The sequence below is a fragment of the Ciconia boyciana genome, chromosome 7 (assembly GCF_034638445.1).
Source record: "Ciconia boyciana chromosome 7, ASM3463844v1, whole genome shotgun sequence".
Taxonomy (NCBI): domain Eukaryota; kingdom Metazoa; phylum Chordata; class Aves; order Ciconiiformes; family Ciconiidae; genus Ciconia; species Ciconia boyciana.
The window spans coordinates 19532257-19555456 of NC_132940.1; the positions used below are offsets into that span (position 1 = coordinate 19532257).

The following is a 23200-nucleotide window of genomic DNA, read 5'->3' on the forward strand; positions in this document are numbered from 1 at the left end:
ACCTCTGGTCTGTGTGCCAGCCTCAAGTCTGTAGCTGAAGCCAGCTGCACAGCGATTCTCTGGTACATAGTGGAGAGTCCCTGCTTTGCTGTAGGAAGGGACTGCAGCAAACCCAGTGGTGCCAACCAGACATCACTCGCAGGCATGCAGGTACAAGCATGATGTAGAGGTAACTGGTCATTAAGGAACGTCCATACTCCGTAGTCTACCCAGGTATAGGTGTCATTTCCCTTCACACACTTGGAGGTGAAGGAACAAAGTGCCCTGCTCAGAAGAGCAGCTTGAGAGGGATGAACTCTTTCAGGTGCTTTTCCCTCCTCAGGACAAAGCAGTTCTGTGGGGACCCTCCAAACAGGAGTGTGGAGAGAAGGGAAGACATCCCACCCAACGTGCCACGAGAGGGAACTGCAGCTTCATCAAGAGACGGGCACAGAGCCACTGACCTTTCCCCAAGACCTCGTTCTCAGAGATTGCTGAACCACAGTGACTGCCTGTAACCCAAGCAAACAGCAACATAAAAGTTCAAGCACTGACATAAGAGAGTTCCATCTCCTTTGTTAGTGTGACAGTTATAGGCAAATGAGAACAGGGACCATAACACCAACTGGTAGGCAACTTTTAAACATGTGGCATTTCCTATAGTCATAACATACAGCAATCACCAGGAATAACGTATCTTAGCATGTAAAGACTGCTAAGTCACCTGCAAGAAAAAAAGCCCACACCGAACAATTCTGCTTTTAAAATGCAACAAATAGATGCAAAAAAGGCATTTGCAATAAATACCTGCTACAAAAGAGGAGAGGACTCGTCAAACCCTGCTGTGCACATTCTGCTAATTGGACCAACCAGCACTCCAAAGCACAGAGCATTTAGACAGGGTGTAATCCCATCACAAGGAGGCTCCTGTCACACAGTAACCTCCCCTCTCCACTGAGGTCAGTTTCGATCAGGAATGGGTTCATCCTTCACCCTGGTTTCTGAGGATTAACTGTTAGGTGACAGCATTGGATATGCCACTCCAGTTTAATGCAATGAATTTCAGGCTGACCACAATCTGGTGTGCAGCTACTGAGTGCCAGTTCTTTCTCCTGGAGGGTTTAAGAGTAGCCCTTACTGTTACGTTAGTTCCCGTCCTTGAGGAAGAGCAGAGTGAAAAACAGATGCTGCCATAAGCACAAACCCAAAATGTGCTGAGCCACGCAGAATTGCAGCAGAAGTACTGGAGATAAGAGGAACGCCTACTGACCTGGCATTTCCAATAGTCAGCAGTGACCAGGAAACAACCGTTTTCCCCCAGTAGACTGATTGTTGCTTAGTTTAGCCCGCAGAAACACCCCACCAGCACCAGTGGGACTCTTGCTGTACCAGTTAGATGCAGTCCACATATTATTGACTGGGTTATGGAGCTGCAAACAGGTTCAGTTCAGTTTAGAGCACAGACCACTCAGATTTACCCTAAATATGACAGATTAGATGTAGGTCATCCCACAGTCAGGTTCTTGCTCTTTGATTTCAGTTAGAGTAAGACAAATTTGTCACATGTGAGTCAGCTCCTAAATGCTCTTAGGGCACTGGAAGTTTGCCTATATACAGAACTATGTAAATACCAAAAAAGAAACTAGAGATTTGACCTTTGTTTACCCAAGCGAGTCTCAATTGACCAAAAGGCAAGTCAGATTTTAATACCATTTCTAGGATTGATTCAGCTCTGAATTAGGCCAACTTCCATAACTCAACTGCAAGTACATGTGTGTCAGCAGGAAGCCTACGCAGAGACTGCAGTGGCACTGGCAACCTGCAAGTCAAACAAAATAAACAGTTTGGTGCAAAAATCTGGAACAGGAGCACAACCAGCATGGCAGATTGCACTGATTTATTCACTGCCTTCACTCCAGCAAGGAGCCCTCTGCTGCAAATGTCTCCACCACATCTGGCGGCCCCAGGGGAATGCCCAGCAGGTCGGAGAAGGTGCACAAGCAGTGCTATGATGCCAGCAGCACCAGCGATGAGTCAGGCCCTGTCTGCACAAGCGTACAGGGGCCAGTCATCCAGGGGACCATCTGAAACTATCACTAGCAGCAGCAGTGCACGACCGGCGGTGTCAGAGACGCTCTACCGCAAAGCTCTGGGTCCCTTTGCCCACATGTAAGTCCAAGACCAATCCTCAACAAGGGCAGTTTTCCCTTTAGTCAGAACTTCATGACTGCCTTTGTAATACCTTGGGCAAATATTGACTTGGATCCAACAGACTGAAAATATTTGGTTTGCACCAGATGTGGTGCGTATATATCTTTGAAACATTAGCTAAGGGAGTGATTTGGGAAAATAAAAATTCTAGGTGGATGTGTTTACTTTGCAAGGTTGTTCGCATTGTGCTCAGATCCCAAGAACCGCGTGTGAAGGTTTTAACCACAGGAAGAAAGCCAGCTGTAAGTGCCGCAACGCACAGTAAAACTGTGTGCACACACGTGCATTCCTGCATCTGCAACTCACCCACATGATAGCTGAAGGGCTGCGGATCAACTGGTGAGTACGTTAACGAGTCCATACATTCCTGCCCTGAAGAGATCCGAAAAGGTCTGTCAGGTGAAGAAGAAATTACTGACCTTATCACTTCAGGACAGGTCCTCCAAAGTACTTGGCATTTAATGTTGGGCCTGCTTTTTCCAAGAACTCGGGCACCATTTCCCCGGCTCCCAGCTGCCAGCAGCTTTTGGGAATGCTGACACTGTTCCAAGGGAAGGGAAGGTAACTGCCCCCTCCTCTCCCATTTCTCTTGCCCCAGCTTGTTAGAAAGAGTTCTAGTAAAAAGCACATATCTAAGCAGAGAAACAGCTTTTGTCAGAAGGCTGAAAGCAACAGAGAGGTAATCTAAGTGGTTTAAGTTGCTTCAGTTTTCAATTCTTAGGTCCCTCCCCATGTCGAGTGTCAATTCCCCGTGTGCATCTACTCTCTCCTACTAAAAATCATCAGTCAGGCATGGCTTTGGCAGTTGCAGAGCTTGCGTTATGGGAAGCGGGGGAGGGAGGGAAAGCAACATAGGAACTAGAGCAAAAGCACTTCAGCACCATTCAGTAACCTATGGGTATTCCTTTTGTCCAATAGTTTCATCTTGGGAGTCGATGGGCATTCATTTTAGGGGCCTTTCAGAAGGAAGAGGAGTGTGAAAAGAGGTTCTTTTCCATATTTACTAAGTAAGCATAGAAGAAAAGAAAAAACCCGGAGTTGTGTTCAGTATATATTCACAGGAAGAATCCTAGTGAAATATTTGTTTTCTGGACAACTTTAGGCCAAACTCAATAGGTAGAAGCGTGTACAGAACAGAATTGTTTGGGACTGTTGGACTGTAAATCCATAGCAATGCTCTTTGACCACCTTTCTTAAAATAATCCTCTTTGAGTCTGCAACACATCCCAGGCAGCACTTGAGAAGTACAAGAGTAACATTTTGCTGAGTCTTTTTCCACAAGTGAATCTCTTCATCAGATATACAACACCTGACACCTGGAGATCTCGTGCCCTCTGAACAGTCAACAGATATTGCCCAGAGCAACAAAAATGTGCAAGCCGCACACTGATCTGCATGTACACCTACCTCTAATGGACTGCCTCCCAACCCCACTGGAAATTCAGGGGTGTTGGAGCTTTCCTGGTCATGAAAGACCACCACAGCAGCCAACCTATCCCTCCAGACAGCTTACCTACAGGCTCGCTGTGAATCCCTGCGAGAAACTAACCCTGAAAACTTTACTCAGACACTAAGCTTGCATTGAAATCAATCTGGTAACACCTGGGAGCTGCAGAAACATCACACCCCCCAAAAGGGGAGTTACAGATTGGTTTCAACAAGATGATCAGTTAAACCAGCACTAGAAAAGAGATTGAAACTTTGGCCGTGCGTTTCCTTGAAAATATTCCCTTGTGCCACAAGTTCACTACCAGAGGCCAAGACACGTCACAGTGATATACCATGGGTTCAGGAATTAAGGTTATTTTAGAGGAGCCCCTAGAAAGACACTTGTCTGTACTCATGGTAAGGTAATTAAGCTCAAGACACAGTGTCACCGCAGCACGCAGAGCCTCCTAATGCAGCTGTAAAGCCAGAAGGGCCATTTTGAGGTCTCCCCCTGCCAAGGAAACTCTTTAGATATGTTACAGTCGATATGCTTCATACCTGGAGGTTTCTGAGCCATCATCCCCACCAGCAACGCTTTGCACACCCCCCTCCCCAGCCAATTATTGACGGTCCAGCATGCTCTTAGCTCTGTGTGTCCGAGCGAGTTCAGCCTAGGTTTTCCTTCCTCAGGATCACAGCATGTATTTGAGTACTCCATCTCCCAAGTCATAGTCAGGTCATATTCCCCTTTCAAGGTGTCTGAGGCATTCCCATGGAGGAATCAAATCGCTCCAGCCACCACCTCATGAATCCTTAGCCTGACCTTTCTGGCTACAGCTGCCCGGAGCCTGGATGTGCCAGAGGCACTTGCTGCACACACATTTTCTCTCAAGTATTGTGGTGGAGTTTCCTCCACCTCTTTGTCAACCACTGTTACAACATACAACCAAGCACCACCGTTAGCAAGATGTGCAATTACCCTATTTGAAATTTCTCTTTCAAGTTTATAGGACTGCAAATGCACAAGGATCCCTAGCAGGTCTCTGTTGCCATGGACAGTGGAGTTAAACATGATCTCCCCTGGCCCATGGCTTTCTCATAGTGATGGCATCTTCTCTACCCTCTACCCCCTCCCCTTGCTCCTCAGCCCCAACCAGCCTTTACACAAAGGGGCATTTTAGTTTGTTTTTGTCCTACAGAAGTGAATCTCAGTCTTCAGGGCATCATGTAAAGCTGTTAAGTCAGATTCTCAGTCACACGAAGACGGTTTTGTACGAAGCTAACGATGAAAAGTCTTTGAAAAGCTGTTTTACTGCTGGATGAGGAATTAGGCCCATTTCACACTTGTTTAAGTTGACAAAATACTTCGTTATGCTGTGAAGAACATGAAACCTCCCAGAAGCATGGCTGGGGCAGCTGCAGTGTCAATGCGATCGGACATTATGCCATGTCCCCTGGCTACTGTGGGCCATGCTAAAGGGGTACTTCAGCTCCTTTAGCCCATATACCTGATTTCAGTCACCACCCTTTATTCACAATAAACATAAGAGCACCCCTTTGGAGTAAAGGGGCTGAAATAATAGGAAACAGAGCACCCAAAACACAGGCCAGATGCATGGCAGGCCAGGAGCAGGGCTGTGCGGTCACAGGCCTGTCCCTGCCATGCACCAGCCTGGCTGGGAGTCCACATGTGGGAGCCAGCTCTTAGCAAGGGCATCTGCCATCAGCTCTCACATAGACGTGACCCCCCTCTCTCACAGCATGGCGTGTCAAGGAAAACACATGGCACTGAATCACCCCACAGCAGCAGCAGAGAACAGGCACAGCAACACCCGCAGCCCAGCTAGAAGAAAGATAAGAAGCAGCTTTTTGGGTACGAAGCGAGGACCAGTATTTGTTGGCTTCTACAGCATTCAGGAAAATAAAGCGCAGGGAAACAAGGGGTTTTTGTTGTTGGAGATCTTTACCTTTTTATCCCCCTCCTGCAAAACAAAGCCCACCAGACCTCCAGCATTGCCAGGCCACTCTGGTCAAGAGGCAGTGATACCACCATCAGAGACTTGATTCACCTGCCAATACTTGTGTCCTCAGGGAGCTTCACTGATTATCAGCTGAACTCCCACCATGCAGCTAACCAGGAGAGGGATCGGACAGACGGCAGTAACATTTACCTAGGAGACTCTCACTACCAACAACAGACACCCTCACTGTAACACACGCTACATGTCTAGTCATGCTGCCTAATTGTAGCATTTCCCCTGATTTGGATGAACAGCGGCAGAATCCAACCCAGCCAGTGCAGTTGCCCTTTTGCGTACTCTTTACTCTATGGGATCCTTAGGATCCAACACACTTTCTGGGTTGAGAACCATGTCTCCTTATGCCTGCATTTTGCAGAGAGCTCCTTGGCTCTCCGGCCACTACAGAGATCTAAAACACCAGCACAGAGAATGAGGCCCTTAACCTTGCCAGAGCATCAGTACAAAGGCTGCAGCAGTCTTCTCCATCACGCAGAGGCCCGCAGAAAAAATTGCTCAAACATGAGATTTCAGCAACCGAACATGCAGAGGAACAAAACGGACATCCAAATGGCAAGTGGAAAGAGCCACAGTTAAAACCAAACCACAGAAGTCTCAAAAGAGAGAAGTAACAGTTGAACATCTCCCCCCCTGAAATTATTTGGTGCATAGCAGTTTGAGGCGCTTCACACTTAAGCAGGCACGTGATCCTCCATGGCCCTGTGTCTGGCTGCAGTCCCACTGTAAGCAGCGTGAAAGGTTTCAGACAGAGGTATTTAGAATTTAGGGAAGAGTAAGAGAGGACAGAGCTCACCCCACTTGCATAAAACCCCTTCCTCCCATAAATGCAACCGCTCTTTTCCATCCCTGCAAGGGTCTGTGACGCAACTTGGGCTGGGGAAACCGGGACGGAAGCACCCACTGGAACATCGCCCCCCTCGCCTGGGATGAAGGGAGAGGTGGCAAACGGCCTCACCACCTCAACTGGCCACAGAAATCAGTCCAGAGATTGCCAAACTGCTGTAGGAAACAACGGCAGCGAGCCCTACTGGAGCCGAGCCCAGCTTGACAAACAAGCAGGGAGGGAGCAGGGTAGCCTTGGGCAGCAGAGCTCACAAGCAAAATGCCTCAGCCGTGGTGGAAATATCACACAGGAAGAAGACTCTTCTTGATTGCCATTAATGTTAATTCAAGCTACTGAAAACACAAATAATTCCAAAACCAACTGACAGCAGATACGTAGAGTACGTGGCAGAGCTCAGCAAAGGTCAGGCCTGTGCAGCACAAAGCCTGGCACAAGCACACAGGAAGACCCAGCTCTTTGCTCTCAGAGCTCAAGGTGCTGGCGCCCTGACTAACGCCTGCTATTACTCGCTGTGAGCAAGAACATCCTAGTCCAGCGGGTCCAAGCTACCTGACTGCTGGATGTGCAATACAAGGGATGTCTACACCCGCAAATGTTGCTCCTGTGGCAGCTCAAAGAGCTGAACAGCTGCATAAAGAGGATCAAGACCATTTTTCACCTATTCCCTTTTCGGGAGCTGGTCTCACCCTCCTGCCTGTCTATCCATGTTGCTGTGTTTCAGAGAGGCAAACGGCAACAGTACAGGCAGAGCTGACAGTTTGTGAAATTGGGAATTTAGCAGGTTTAACAGATAACATAAGATCCATTGGCTTAAATCAGGGTAAATTAATCGCTAGAAGCAGCCACTGCAAGCAATTTAGACCAAGTAAATGCCTAATCTCTTCTGGGTGATCACTTAATTAAATACAAGTAATTTGTTGTAGCTCTTCACTGCAATACTTAAACTTCCCTATATGAAACACTGAAGACATCTATTTTGCCTCTTTTCTTGGCAGATGAGTGTACTCTTTTGAACTCCAGGAGTTCAGCTTCCTGCCTCTTGCACTGGTACCTCTTTTTCCCCTCTGAACTCGCCCATTGAGTCTATCAGTGAGTTTTGGGAATGTATTATTCATAGGGAAAAAAAAAAAAGAAAGTGTAAAACATAAGTAGATATCTCATCCTGAACTGTCTATCACCTCAGAGGATTACAATTTCCCTTTAATGCCAGCTGGCCACATTACCATAACTAAATCAATGGATTATACTGGCCATTTTAAACACATGCTGTGCTGCGCTCCTGCCAGTGTCCTTGACTGACTAGCCACCTCTGTCCTCTGCGCTAAGGAGGGAGCTGGCAGGACGAGCCAGAGGCCAAGGTGCCTTTTGGGCTGCTTGAGCGGAGGAGTCTGGCATTGAAGCAACTTCTGCCGGTACCTTGGCAAGCTGGGCCTCTGCGAGCTGGGGGTGGATGCTCCCCATACACAGTAGTATCCAGCTGGCTGGGAGCTCACACGTGTCAGAAAGTTGGCTGGATTAAGCTGGTATTTGAAAGAAGGAAATAATTTCATTAGCTGTCACATTATTTTCTTTCTAGGTTTGTCATATTCAGTATTTTTTTGTTGTGTCATCTCTACCAAAAACCAAAAAAATCCAGATGAGAAGCAGCATGTTGGAACAAGCACACAAAAGTGCTTTGCTTTCATCTTATTTGAAAGATTTATCACATGCTCCAGGTTAATCCGTTAGGCAACATTATTCTAACAAGGTGTGGCCAGCATTTTTATAACGTATGAAACATTTTCTCCCAGATTTATGTGCTCCCTCTATTTATAGTCCGTATGTGGTGTATATTACAAACTGGTGTGATAAAGACTCAGGAAATTTTCTGAGACTTGTGTGTTAGGGTTTTTTTTTTTCCCTTTTTCTCCCTCCCTCCAGCCCCGACTAATTGGTCAAAGACACAACTAGATACCCACACCCAATACATATCAGACTTGTCTGCAGCTTTAGATGCACAAATATCTTTTCAAATCTGGTTCCATCACTTTACATGCCTTATAGTGCATTACAGACATTTACATGCCTTAAATCTATTTAGATTGCTTTATTACTCAGAGGAAAAAACACTGGAAATTACCCCTATCATATTGACAATTAAAAACAAAAAATAGAGAAGAATCACAATTACCCTTGGCATTCTCAGAAGCCACCTCCACTGCAGGTGAAAACATGCCAGACAGACAGGATGTGGTTTGGGAATGGAGTGAGGTCTAGGATTCAGCAGGGAAAATCTCTGGAATTTTAACTCTGAGCAGGCATCTCCTAAGGTCCCTGCTAGAGAAGCACTTCATTGACTTACATGCATATTTTAGTGCTTTTCTAAATCAGAATTCCCTCAAAGGGCTGTATGCTGAGCTGTATTTCACTATTAAGTTTAGAGTAAGACCCAAATCGTAAATAAAGGCAAAATCCATTCCTGATGTGAACTGGGGTTATGCTGGAGATGAATTTGACACAACTGACCTGTTTGGTTTTCCTCTCTTAAGGCAAGAAAATGCAGAGACTTGAGGAGCACTCTTTTATCAACGTGCAACAGCAGCACAGCTTGCAAACACAGTTGCATGAGTCTCGCAATCTTTTACCCAGGGCTTATTCTAGAAACCTCTTCCTCCCCCCCCCCCCCATCAACTGCAACAAAAGTTTTGCTTGAGGAAGGAGCAAGACCCAGAAGAGCTGCTCTCTCCCTTGTGTTGCAATATCCAATCTGAGTGTTACTATCAGCTTTTGGAAACTGTATAGAAAACACAGATGATGTTTGCATATTTTAATTTTAAATATCTCTGCTCAGCATAAGGATGGAACCTAATAAGTTGCTTTGTTTCTGCCTCATGAATTAATTCAGCCTGCTAACTGATTTGGATAAAGCATTTTGATTGCAACTAATAAATTTGTTTTCTGGGCAGGCGAAACAACTTTTGGAGGCAAAGTAACAAGTTCCTTAGCGTGCCAGGAGAAGTACTTTTATAATATCTGTAAGGAATAGACTTTTTCTTTTTTTAACCCACTTGTTCCACCCATGTCTTTTAAATCAATCAGATAAATTCACCTTGTTTTTCAATGTCCTGAATCCTGATAGCTCTGCACACTTGATAGGTAATTTAATCATCGTTGGTGTGGATGAACACAAGCTCAAATTAGCTTCTGAAAGGCTTAGTCGTCCTGTAGATAGCTCTGCCTCTCCACTTTTATGCAGGAACTGAGCTTCACCAACTGGTTAGCTAGAGGTGTCATTAAAAATTTACAGAAAGAAACAAAGGTGTGCTCCAGCGGCTCTCCTTACCCTTTCTACTGTTACTCCAGCAGACAAAAGGTATGGAACATGCTTCATGAATAATGAGTCATGTAATATGCATAATGCATTTTTAATGGCACACAGTAATAACATTGAGAGAGATATTTCCAATCTTCAGACTTACACTGCAGCCTCTCAGTAGCCTGTTCTGATTCTCCTCAGATAGATCTTCTTTTTCCCCTCTTCATTTAAAATTCCCCACCTTAAAGCTGTGACTTTTTCCCAGAGGTAGCTGCATTTCACCCAAATCGGCAGCCGAGCTGGTGCTTGATGCAAGCAGGGCTGGTGAGGCAGGGAACACCCTCCCATGCAGCCATGCACTGCTGTTTCAAAGGGGTTTGGGCCTGAGCAGCAGCTCAATGCTGGTGCCCTGAGGTATACCAGTAAGTTGCGAGACACTCTGGGGGAAGACACACTTAAACCAATAAAAACACCCACCAAGTTTCTTCCCTTGAAGAACAGTCCTGTCACACAGGCTGTGTCCACACTGCAGGGTCTTCCCGCCCCACCAGCAGCTGCCTCCTCTGGCCACCCAACCCCAGCCAGCAGGTCTGCACTAGGCTCAAACCACACTAGTTATCCTGTTTGAAAATTAGACGCTCTGAGGAGCAGGCACACACTGCTATTGTAGTTTTAAAGGTAAATGCTGGTAACCAAGCCCGCTTTGGGGCCTGCTGGAGTAAGGCCTGCCTGCAAGGAGGGAGGCTGTGCCTGGCAGGAAAAGGCCCTCCTGAGGGCAGAGGGGCTGGGGCTGGCTGCTGCACCCTGACCACCCCGTGCCCAGTACCCCTGGCCAGCACTCACTCCACCCACAACAGTAGCTTCCCTGTGAAATAAATATCAGGCATCACCCCAGGGGCAGCCCCAAGCCTACCTGTGCCACCCACTGAGCCACCCCTTGGAGCCTCCCCTGGTCTGGGCAGGGCCCAGGGCATCACCAGGCCTTCCCCATTACCACTTCATCTCCTACACTGATCTTCTGCATTAATTAACCCAGCATAATGGGTCTAATGTGGTCTTCAGAGCACCTGGCAGCTCCTGGGTGCCTATGCCGGAGCCTCTCACCCTGACCGCTGTGACTGTGTGCCGTGTTTCTGTTTAATAAAAGCCCCGTCTGTGAAGCCTTGGTGTGTGCAGCTGTGCGTGGAAGAGCTGACCCCTGCCCAAGCGGCACATGCTGGCTTAGCCCTGCAGAGATACTCTTCAGCCACAGCCTGTGAGGGCAACCCTGTGAGGAAAGGGCTGTGGCTGAAGTTCTCAGAGGTGGCAGAAAGCAGAAGCACAGAGGGACCTGTGCGGCACCATGGCAGGTGGTGTGCCACGGCCCTCCGGTGGGCAGGGTGCCCCCAGGGCTGGGCCAGCCCGGTGGGGCAGAGCGGGCCTCTGCTCACTGGTTTTATCCAGAATAAAAGTACAAACAAAGCTGGAAACAAGTGTATATATCAATGCGGGCACACAAGGTTATGTGCACATGTAAAAAAAGCCCAGGCTGCCATGCTGTGCTCTGCTGGGAAGACGACAAGGGACCCCTCCCGTCATCCTCCTGCTTCTTTTGTATGGGCTTCGACTGCCAGATGGAGCAAGGCCTGCTGACAAGGCAGGCAGGCAAAAGGCAATTCTGTGAGTCCCAACAGGCTTAAGTATAAATGACGCACCTGCTGCTCAGGTGTCCCTGCAAACTCCTGGACATTTAATCTTTCAGGAGGACATTCAGGTTCCTCCTGGGCTGAGCAGGGACTTCTGGCAGACTACATCTCCAAAGCAGACACTTAAAACTGCTATTTCCTCTCTAAACCGTTTTATGGTGATAGTCCTAGGCACAGTATACCCCAGTCTTTAGAAGTGTGAAGTATTTAACTGAAATCAGTGGGAGTTGAACAAATAAATATGACGGTGGTGTTCTTTAATCACCAGAGCCCTTGTGCAAATTCTGCTGTGCCTGCATTCCCTCCTTGAATGCCAAATCCCTGACCATCAGTGTGGTGTATTATTCTAACGGCTGACATTCACAAATGTGCTGAAGTTAGATATTGAATGAAAATCACTCTGGACCATCGTCAATACTTTATTAACTTAAAACATTGTTCCAATAAATATGTACCAATAAACATAAGACACTCCATAAAATCTAAAGAAGGACATTTACAAACCTGTCAACAAAGTAAAACCAGCATTTTTTAAACTGAGGTACATGCAGGGTCATTTAAGGCAAATTCAGTCAATTATATTTTTATAATGATTCCTGCCCACCTCAGCTGAGTTTCCTTTTAAAAATTAAAAAACAAAACCAGATATACAAATGATGCTATTGAGTAGCTATTTTCTAGTTATTAGAACAAGCCCAGAGTGTGGCAGCCAGTAATGGTTCTGAACAGAAAGCCTGTGCCTCCCCGGTGCTCCTGCCCTCCTCAGTCAGGATCACTTGTTGGATGGGTTTCTAGTTGTAAGGCATAACTCTGTGCTTTGGCTTTTCCACTCGTCTTTCACAAGCTTCCTTCTCCCCAGTGGATGTAGCAAGAGGTAACCCCCCATGCCTCAAACACACCTGCACACAGCCAGGCCTTGCACAGACAGAGAGATGGCTCTGGGAAGATAAAAAAGAGCCACTCTGTAACCGTTAATGCAGCTCCCGATTTGCACCAGAACAAGTGAGACCAGGATCAGGCCCAAGCTGGTACTTTTGCTTGAAAACCAGCAAGATGTCAAACTGCACAGTTCAGTCCTGATCCTCCAAGTTTTCCTGACAGGAAACCAACAGTAAAGCCATTCAGCACTGAAACTCAACCAAGGCAAGCACTCCCCACACCACATACTGATGGCTCTCTGTCATTACCATGTAAACACTGTTATACCCATGTGTCCCTGCAAGGTGATTCAAGCTACTGAAAACTTCAGGGGGTTCATCTTGGCCATGGGAGAAGTATTTTCCAGCTTACAGGTATTTGGTAGCTTATTCGTCTTCGGAGTATCAGGCTTCATATCTAAAAGGCTTATTTTCCAGTGTTATTTCAGAAACAGAGAGGGGGAGAGAAAAAGAGAAACCCCAGCCTTTAATTTCCGCTTTCAGTCACTCAGGTTGAGCTGTCAATGCACGGCCCTGTCCTTTCCTCTCCGAGCTCCTGGTCAGAAAGGTAATGCCAGCGTCTGTGCTCAGGACAGGGCTCGGATCCAGCGGGGAAGCCAAGGGATTCTGTTCTCATAGTGTTGTAGGTGCTTTCCGTATTGCAGCTGGGACTCATTTCAGACCGTGCTGTGTCTCCCGGTGTCTCCGTAAATCCACCTTTCGTTGGAAGCCTTTGCCACACAGATCACAGCCAAAGGGCTTGAAGCCTGTGTGCTTCCGACTGTGGGTGATGAGGTTGGAGCTCTGACTAAAGGCTTTTCCACACACCTGGCACTTGTGAGGCTTCTCACCTGCAAGCAGAAGGTGGGAGAGAGAGAGGGTGTGAAAGAGGCGACATGCTGCTTAGGCAGGACCAGAGCAACAGGAAATGCACACTGGGCCTTAGAGCTAATCAAAGTGATTCCTGTGTGATTACCAAAGAAGTAATTCTTATTAAAAACATGCATTTGGGAGCCCCGGCGCATTAGCTGAGCCTGCACTGCAGCTGAGCAGGCCTCGACTTGGCTGCACCGCCATTGGCCCCGTATAGTCCTGGGAGCAGCCTGAAGCACAGAGTGCTCCCAGGACACCGTAACTTGTGAATACATTTGGCTGCATCAACTCTGCAATTTAAACTGGCTTTGTGTCCTAGAAACATCAGGAACTCCTGGAAAGACCCCCAGTTGTGCCAAATGCCTGCCATCAATTATCATAACATCAGCATGGGGGCGGGTGGAATAGATAGATGGAGGTTGTTAAGCCAAACCTAGTGAGCTGGGGGTCTGTCCCCAAGGGAGGTATGAGGGCCCTTAAGTGAACCCTGAAGGGCAGGGTTCATCCAGAGATCTGCTCTTCTCTCCGTTCCCCTCACTGAAATGCTAGCAGCCACCCAGAGCCAGCCCTGAAGTTCTCCTGCAGGCAAATAATGTAAATAGAAATAAATCCAGCCTCTGGAACTTCTCCTACAGAAGGGTCAGTGGCAAAACTCCCCTGGCCTCCACGGAAGTAGGATCTTAGTGCATTTTCATAGTGTTTATTATCAAATACTGCATAAAAGGGAACCCAACCACAAAACCAAGCCTGATTTTCAGAGTGGCTTTGCACCTGCAGAGCCTACTAACTTCAGCTGGAGCAACAAACTCTTTGTACGGTTGAAGATCAGGTTCTTAGAAACATAAAATAATACAAAATATGCTGGAGGCTCAGTTCACAAGTGTATGCTGCATATGAAAGGGATCCCTGATTCAGTTAAGGACCTGGTTTTATATTAGCAATTTAAAAGCCCAGGCACTGTTTCTGATCTCACAACAAAATAATGGTTTTGACTGATTCAGAATTTGGCTGAAATTCTACCTAAGCCTCATTTGAAAAGTTACTATGGCGATACTTTTTGTGTTACTTCCTAAATAGTTCATTTTCATCCAGCAAACATCTGGTGGAAAATCTTTATAAGTAACATTAATTGTTCACGGCTTGTCATCTAGAAAAGTCGCAACCAAGCAGTGCTTAGTATATAATGCCATCTTTCTACACATTTGCCATTTTTAGGCTTCACCCTTGATATCTGCTAGTGGTCACTATCAGAAAACACTATTTTGGTAATCTGAACCTTGGGTTTGGCCAGTACAGCTGTGATTTTGTGTCTACAAATGCTTCTGTATCTCATATATCATTCATTTCCCTCTAATTTAAGTGAATGGTGCAGGTCTGAAAGGCAAGATTTTCTTTTAAAGGTTTCTGATAAACCTGCCTGCTCACTGAATGATATTTTTAAAACAATTTCCTTTGGTGATTCACCTGAACTTTATTAGTTTCCATGTTTATTACTAACAGTGAAACTTGAGAACTCTGCACCTCGCCTTCCATTCTGTATCAAACTGCAGCCATTTCTCAGAAAGTCCGGGTGGAAGTGCAGACAATCTCTGAACAAATATTTAGACTAAGCGTTGGACCCTAGGCCCTCCAGTTTAGTGTTTGGTCTACAGGAGGAGACTCCTGTTGTTCCTATTGTAAACTGGTAGATCCTGCAAAAAGAAATGCTGCAATCAAATTCACCTGTCATTTTCCAGGGACCTCAGCTGTAAATCAAGGCTACACGAATATAATACTGTACAAATCGTCTTACACAAAAGCCCTTTGAATAAACATTGGTGGATCCTATTAAGGGAACACTGATTGGATTGAGAGGATTTGGGTTATTTTGCAGCTGCTGTTCATGAAACCATATTCAAATCGCCCTCCTTTGCACGAGTAGAGCTCAGATAGCATGAACAGCAGCAGGGCAGTGAGAACCACGGGGAGGTGCACGTACTGTCCCAGCTGAGGAGGAATGGACTGCTGCAGAGAGACCTCTTCAGCAACCTGCCCCCACAGTTGAGGCTGAACACCACCAGCTGCAGGGCTGACCTGTGTGAATGAAGGTGTGTTTCTTCATATCAGATTTCTGGTGGAACCGCTTCCCACAGTACTGGCATGGATAAGGCCGGGTGTCCGAGTGGATGAGCAGGTGGGTGGACAAAGTAGAAGATCTCTTAAAACTCTTGCCACAAATCTTACAATCAAAGCTGCGTTCCTGCAGAGAGAGGAGCCCAAACACACACACGTTACACCACACTAGCGATCCCACCAGCAACAAACTCCCCAGCAGCACATCAGTGTTGCCCATTCTGCCTTAGCAAGCACTTCCGCTTCTCCAGAGAGTTGGACTGGCCTGAGGAGATGCTACACTGGCATGATAGCACCACATGATAAAAAAAGGTAATGCACCCTCTCCCAGTTCTGTGCACCGCTCCTCACAAAAATTTAATTGAACAGCTTTTCCTGCTGGCAGGAATGGCCAGGTGAGAGCAGCCCTGACCAACCAGGCACAGTCTGCCTGCACATTTCAACAGGGGCCCAAGACACGATCACTCCACTGGAAAGCCCAACAGCTCCAGCACTGTTCAGAGGCCACCTCTTCACTGTACACAGGAAAGTGGGTGCTGAGGTCTGCTTGACTCCCTGGGAAACCTTTGTGGCAGGCTGACTTTGCTGGTAGGGTAGCAACTAACTGCTTATTTGTCGTTCCATTACAATTCAAGTGAAAGGTACCTAGAGCACCTGGGGAAAACAGCTTTTTGGCTTACTACTTGAACATATCGAACTAAATGCATTAAGACCTTGCTGTCTCTCTCCTCTCCTTCACACACTCCTCTCCACCACTTTCTTCCACCATAAATCATCTCTTCTTTCCATCCCTTAACTACCATCACACCTTCCTCTTCCTGCTATACTTTCATACAATCACCTTAGTTTATTTGGCTTTTAATGCACTCGCCCTGAAACGTTGTCCCCTCCATGGACGCAATATGCAGTGCTGCTCTTTTCACCATTATTTAATGGGTGATCAGATATTTCCCCTCATTGTGTGCTCTGCTGTTGCACACTCAGGAAATTGTAAATAAAACAGTTAGCAAAATACCACTGCTTGTAACTCTATCTTCCAAAAGCCAATCTGAAGAAGGAAGATTTGCCAGGTCAAGTGGGTGGGTGAAGGGGAAATATGGCACAATATCAGCAGGTGGAAAATGTTACAAGTCCTCCTACCAAAATTAACTACCATATTCTTTTGGTGTGTGACTCAGAGTGTGTCGAGACGGGTGAAGTCTGTGCTCAATACCTGACTGGTCCTTCAGATGTTCCCTGCACAGACACAATAACTACAAACAAGGGAAGACTCACTTATTTGGGGGAGGGGAGGAGAAAGAATGAGGAGAGCTGCATCGAAAGAAAGCACGGTGAGTTCCTTTAGCTGTTAAAAAAAGTTGACATCTGCATTACAACTTCCAGCTCTGAGAGTGAAAATTTATTATTTATTATCTGTTACTTCTGGAGTGCCAAAAGTGCCCATTGCTTAATACAAACGCACACAAGTCTGGGGAATGGAAATAAAGCCTGTGTTCTTTAATTTGTTGATTTGCTCCTTTGCTCACTAGCTGCCCAGCCTTTCTTCTGCTTGCCACCATATTCTTCACCCACAACTGCCCACTGCAGCCCTACCATGTCCTCTTCCTCTCCTCAGTTTAGATGCCTGCTTACTGCCCTGTGATTGCCTTCATGGCCTCCCCAGTGCCGGCTGAAGCAAGCAGCTGGCCCTGGCCCTCAGACCTTCATCCTGGCAGTTTGCCCCGCTCTCACCTGCGAGTGCACGGCCTTGTGCTGCTCCAGGCTGACTGCATGGCCGAAGGTCTTGCCACACATGTCACAGGCAAAGGGCCTCGTGCCACTGTGTGAGCGGCGCACATGTACCTCAAGGCCATGCGGCGTGGAGAAGACCTGAGGGGAGAGAGGACACAGGGTCAGGCTTGCCAGGGAGAAGGGGCTGGGGAAGAGTCATAACCAGTGTGGGAGAAAGAGATCCCTACCTTGCTGCACTTGACACACTTGTAAGAGCCAGTGCTGATGAGCAATGGGCGGCACAAGAGGTCCGACTCCACTTTGATGCCACCTGGCCCCTTCTCTTGCTGCAGCCCAGGCTGCGTCTCGGCATAGAGTCCAGGTGCTGCTGCCGGCGCCCGCTCAAACAGCCCCGGGCCTGGGGAGCCGAAGTCACCATAAAGTCCAAGGGAAGAGCTACACTCTGCACTGTAGAGGGCAGGCTCGGAGCCTCGCTCGCAGAAGAGCCCCAGGGCTGAGGTTCGCTCCAGTGTCGGGCAGGGCCTGTAGCTTTGCACAAGGTGCCTCAGCTCGGAGCCACCCAGGCTGCTCCACATGTATGGTTTGAAGGGCACCGAAAAGGGGGGTGCTTCATCTAGGGACGGACACACAGATTGCTCCGAGGCTGCAGAAACACAAGGGCATGGGAATTAGTGCGCTTCACAATCCAGCCACTATCATGGGGCAGAATCGTGTCAGGACTCGGACTTGTGCCCACAGTCAGACCCCTGTACTGCACATTAAGGCTGCCCTTTCATCTCTAATGGGAGGATGTTTTATATTGCACAGTAGGGTCAGTGCATCCACTACTACCTACTCACCTGCTGTCCCAATCAAATTATTTAAAGCAGACACTGATTTTGTCTACCTCCATCTCTGGGTGCCCAGGTGTGTACACACTGATTTGACTGTTGAGACACTAAACAACTCAATCTGCAACTTCCTTTGGGTTTATCTGCAGCTCCTCAGAAAAGTGTATCTACTATGTCCCAAGATGGGCATCGAAGCTGACAGTCCAAATGTTTAAGCTCTGATGTAGATCACACACATCCATATAGCAAATATGCATTACGGACGTGCCAGAAGGAGCAAGAGTGCCGAGATTTAGCTGTTCAACAAAACTAAAAACTGCTTGTTGCACAATTTAATGCCCAAATCTAGCCTCTCAACTTCATACCACAACTGTCCATAAATATACTACAGCATGATTGAAATAAAGAACAGCTTCTGAGGTGCTTGAATGTCATACCTCACTTTTTCAGAAAAAAATAAACTAAAATCGGTCCTCATCTGAGATAAAATCATGGTTGTTTCAGATTGCTCGGAGTTTCTCCAAGTAAAGGAACTGGGTCCACGCAAAACATTGAGCTTCACAAAATCACCAGTATAAAAACTGAAGACACTAAAATATTTTCCTAGCAGTCATAATCAAAGCGATCTTCCACCAGGACAAGCTCAGATGGCTTCAGTTGGCTCTAACAGGCTCACCTTTGGCAATAGCATCTGACCAAGACAGTGGGCACCACAAGATGAATCACACTTGGGAGGCCCATAGCAGAGTCTGATGCAATGGCAGGAACACAGCCTTTGAGATCAGTGTCTAAAGGCACAAATGCTCAGGGAGCCTTGCATAGAGGAAAGCACAGTTGGGCAGGGAACATGAGGTACCAGACCCCAACTGTGTCTGCCAGAGATGCTGATTAATGCCGGAGGTGCTCTGCTTTCACTCTTCATCACAACAGGCAGCAGCACTGGGGGAGTCAAATGTCTCCACTGGACAAATGTTTCAGTGAACCAAGGAAAACACGAATGAATTAACTGCTGAAGTGCCGATGCCTTCACAGAGATATTGGCATCCGTTACAACTTGGGCTTCCAGTTGTAAGGGATAACCTCCCTTACCCAAAAACTGGCCCACCCATAATTGCTCTCTTGCTTTTTCTCATTCCTGTCAGCTCACAGCTCCCATGGCTTTCTTGACCTTCTCAACCTTTCGCAAACCAAGATAATGAGGGGTGGGCTGGGGAAGGAAGGCATGATGTGTTAGGATATCCACTTGGATAGGCAGATGGTCACTGAGGGTTACAGAAGGGAGTGGGAAATGAGGTGAAAATTGAGATTTGAATGACTTGACTGTTTCCTATCTTTTACATAATTTCAGATGTTAACAGTCTCAAATTCTTCCATTGAAATTAGCGGTCTTTTGGTTGGAAATATATGCGCACATACCAACTGGGACATTTGAACAGAGCGATGAAATCAAATTAGCTGACATGGTGCTGAGCATGATTTTTCCTGTTCTGCACTGACTGCAAAGTTGTGGTCAGCGACACATCATCTATCTTGTGTCTTTGCAACCAGTTTCAGTGTTGCCATCTCTCACGATTTTATCACAAGATTCAGAACTATCTTAAAGCCCCAGCTCTTGAAACTGCATGATATCATCAGGCCCTCAGCTTTCCTTTTGTCTGCTTGTTCTTGTTGTAACTTTTTTTTCCTCTTAAAGTCAACTTCTAGCCCAGACTGTAAAGAAAAGCATGAAAACCTAAACCCTCAATATTTCAACACTAGAACTGAATATCCATAAGGTATTACTTACAATCTTGATTTCTGAGCCAGTCCGTCGAGTGAGAGGAGAGGGAAGGCTGACCTGATTTTTGAGCCCTTGGAACTGGCAACACGGGACATGGTGAACATTGCACCACAGATCAGTTTGCGTGCAGTGTTCCTTCCATCACCTCACACGCTTTGGAGACCTCTCAAGCACAAGTGCAGGGGAGCCACTCACGCTATACTTCTCAGGGGCAAGCTCAAGCCATCCAAGCCCTGTACCCAGTGCCAAGGTGACCTGCAAACCCTGCTCTGCCACACTGCAGGGCACTTCTGTGTCTGCCTCTCCTCCACTCCACAGCCTCCAAGGGGTGAGCAGGGAGGGAGAGAGAGATTCTCCCTCCTCTTCCTAGCAATTCTGTCCAGCCTTTATATAGACCACTTCTGGGAGAAGAAACATCAATGCTCTTTTTCGAAGGCAAGGCAAATGCAACCTGAAATAGTTGGGAACAGATTGATATGCACAGCAAAGAAAGATTCAAGTGTCCTCCTCCACAGACCACAAAACACCATACTCTCTGCACAACTTCTTTATACCCAGTAAAAGGCTCCCTCCAAGACTGTAGCATCAACAGGCTCATCAGGAGATACTAATATACTGCTGCACTGAGCTATGAGGCACGCGCATGTGATTACAGACACACGTAGAAAGTGAGGTTAAATAACAAGGTGAATTGCACTGATGGAGTCAACAACATAATAGAGTGTTAACAACCCTATAAAGGCATTGTATCTGTGCATGCCCGCCTGGATTGGCAGCACAGCACTCAAAGACAAACCTGAAATCAGCTTTCACTGCGTACTGAAGTGCAGCCTGCACCTATGTTCACTTCTAGTGATAAGGGGGTGATAGTACTACTCACCACACCTGCCCTGAGCATGATTTAGAAACATCATTTGTCATCTGCCCTGCCTGTCAAAGCACAGAAACTGTGCCCCACCCAGACAAACACAATCTTAGAAATCCAGTCTCTCACCAGTGTGTCTTGCAGAAGTGACCTAGGCACAAACTCCAGCTTTGCACCGAATCTGACAAAGCAGCTGGAAGGCAGAGGGGTTGGGGGGCAGCTGTGGAGGAAGCCCGACTATCTAATCCTGCTGCCACTGCCTTTATCATTAACGTAACAGCACCTCTCTCACTGCACTGAGGTTCATTTAATAAAGCTCTTTCCTTACAGTACTTGGGGTCTCTTACCTTCCTGTTCCTCCTGTGAAGGGGATCAGACAGTCCCAAGAACACCCTTCCCCTCCTGCCCCCCCCCCAAAAATCTTGATCTGGGGATGTCACCCTCATTTTGCAAAGATACCTTCCTTGGGTAGCTGGATGGTTGGCGGGGAGCTAATGAATCCCACAGCAGGGGAAGAAATGAGTGGGGAGGAGGAAAAGGCAGAACAGCCCTGGTAAATACCAGCTCCATTTTACATCTGTCTTTTAGACACCTCGTGAAAATGGTCTGTTTCCCGTGCAGAAACGGTAATTATTTGGGGAAGGAGGAGCAGGACAAATTCGTTAGAACAAAAATTACACACATTGCTACACTTTGTGCAGAAATATTAGCAAAAGAGACTGCTGCATTCCTGCATTTGGTCCGGTCTGTCATTTGCACAGACTGAAACCGTCCCGTAGCTGGCTGTGCTGATACTGGGCAGCATTTTGAATGTCCCCTCAGAGGGTTTTAGGACTCTTAAAAGAGGGGGAGGCTTTAAAAATGCAAACCCACATCATTACAATCCACCGTTGATATGCAAGGACACTAGAAAGACGAACTGGGAAAACCGGTGGGGAAACGGGACTAAGTATTCATTTGCTGGCGTCTGCTGTCAGTTGGTAAAACTGAGACAATTTTTCCTTCGCTAAGACAGAAATTGTTCTTTTTTCCAGCCGTCACTTTTTAACCAAGGCAATAAAGTGGTTTTTATATATACATATTTTTGTTATAAAATGACACCATTGTATTTTTAAACGAGATAAGTATTCACGCCAGGCTGGGGACAGCATCTCCCACTGCTCCAACCACATCAAAGGCAGGACGAGGGAGCTAGAGACAGGCGCTGCAGCCATAAGTGTGAGTTTCCTGGATTTGGGGTGTTTAAATCTGACCGTCATTATTTTCATCTGGTTTTTACGAATGCGTTTTTAGAAAAGCAAAAAAGAACACAAAGAGAGAGAAGGGGGAGGGAGGGAGGGAGAGGGAGAGATCCTTTTTATAGGCAAGATGCAAGAAATAACCTGAAAGGGAGTTAGGGAAAACGCCTAGCAGGTACTACAAAACACAAAGTCAACGCTGTTTACTACAGGTATATAGATAGCCTAGTAGAAATTTTTACTGTCTTAAAAAACGTCTAAACGCTGGGTAGCAGGACCCTGTTGGAAAATGCCGGGACCTTTAAAACATAACTGGCTTGCCTCTAGCAATTAATCAGAAACCAAAAAATCAACGCCCGATGGCATCACAACTTTCCTACAGCCTGACTGTCACCCAGCCTATCTCCCGCTGCTAAGGGAGCAGCGGGAGATGGGCTGGAAAAGCAACCCGAGAGAGAGAACTCGAAAACGAGTGGAAGGGACAGATTTGCTTTTTCCCCCGTGGGAAAAGGCAAATCTGTCCCTTCCACTCGTTTTCGACGGCAGAGTCCAGCCATGAGACATTGCCCCACGGCACCGGCACCGACACAGACACACAGCTGGACCCTCTCGCCCTGGTCCTACCTGGTGAGACAGAGGGCGAGGGAGGTCTCCAGAAATCCTCAAACTCTGACACCCTGTCGCAGACGCTGCCCTCGCAGCTGGGCGCTGACTCGGAGGTGCCATCGGCAACCTCGGTAAGGTGGGATTCCGGGGAGAAGCGCCCCTGGGACGGCTCCGGATCGGGCAGGACGGTGCGGCACAGCCCCGCGTCCTCGGGGATCTTGCTGTCTGCAGGGAAAAGGGGGCAAGGGGCTCCTCAGTGCGGGTCCGCGGTGGGAGCCAGCCACCTCCCGCGGCGGCCCCACTCCCACCAAGGTTTGCTGCCGGACTCTCTCCAGCCCCGCATCGGCCCCTCCGGCGCCCCGCAGGGACTGCGGTGCCGGGGGGCTTGCACAGCTACCGGCCGGTCCTGGTGCCGCTGGCAGCGAGGTGATGCGGGGCGGGCGGGCTGTGTCCGCCGCAAGCGAGGCTGCGACCGAGGGACTCCTACCTGCACAGATCTGGGCTAGCACCGTCTCCAGCCGCAGGCTGTAGTCCTCGTCAGCGGAGCGGGGCTGGTGGTAGCTGTGCGCTTTCTTGCTCTTCACTAGGAAGGACCTCGGCATGGTGGGGTGCTGTCACGGCCGGCGCGGCCGCACTCCCTCTCCAAGCGCCGGGCACGGCGGCGGCGGCGAACGTCACCCCCGAGTCTCCCGCGGGGCGGCGGCGGGGAGGCGACCTGCGGGGAGGCGCCGAGCCCGCCGGTGAGGGCCGGGGGCGCCGGCCGGGAG

At 47.8% G+C, this 23200-nt stretch overlaps 1 protein-coding gene across 1 annotated transcript; it reads right to left on the reverse strand.

Annotated features, from left to right (window-relative positions):
* Positions 1–11997: 11997 nt before the first annotated feature.
* Positions 11998–23140, reverse strand: GFI1 (growth factor independent 1 transcriptional repressor). The gene is made up of 6 exons (XM_072867471.1): positions 22921–23140; positions 22452–22658; positions 17342–17757; positions 17115–17252; positions 15345–15510; positions 11998–13249 (listed from the first exon to the last, which is right to left on the reverse strand). The coding sequence occupies exons 1-6, from the start codon at positions 23033–23035 to the stop codon at positions 13071–13073; spliced, it is 1221 nt and encodes a 406-aa protein (XP_072723572.1). The 5' UTR covers positions 23036–23140; the 3' UTR covers positions 11998–13070.
* Positions 23141–23200: the final 60 nt, after the last annotated feature.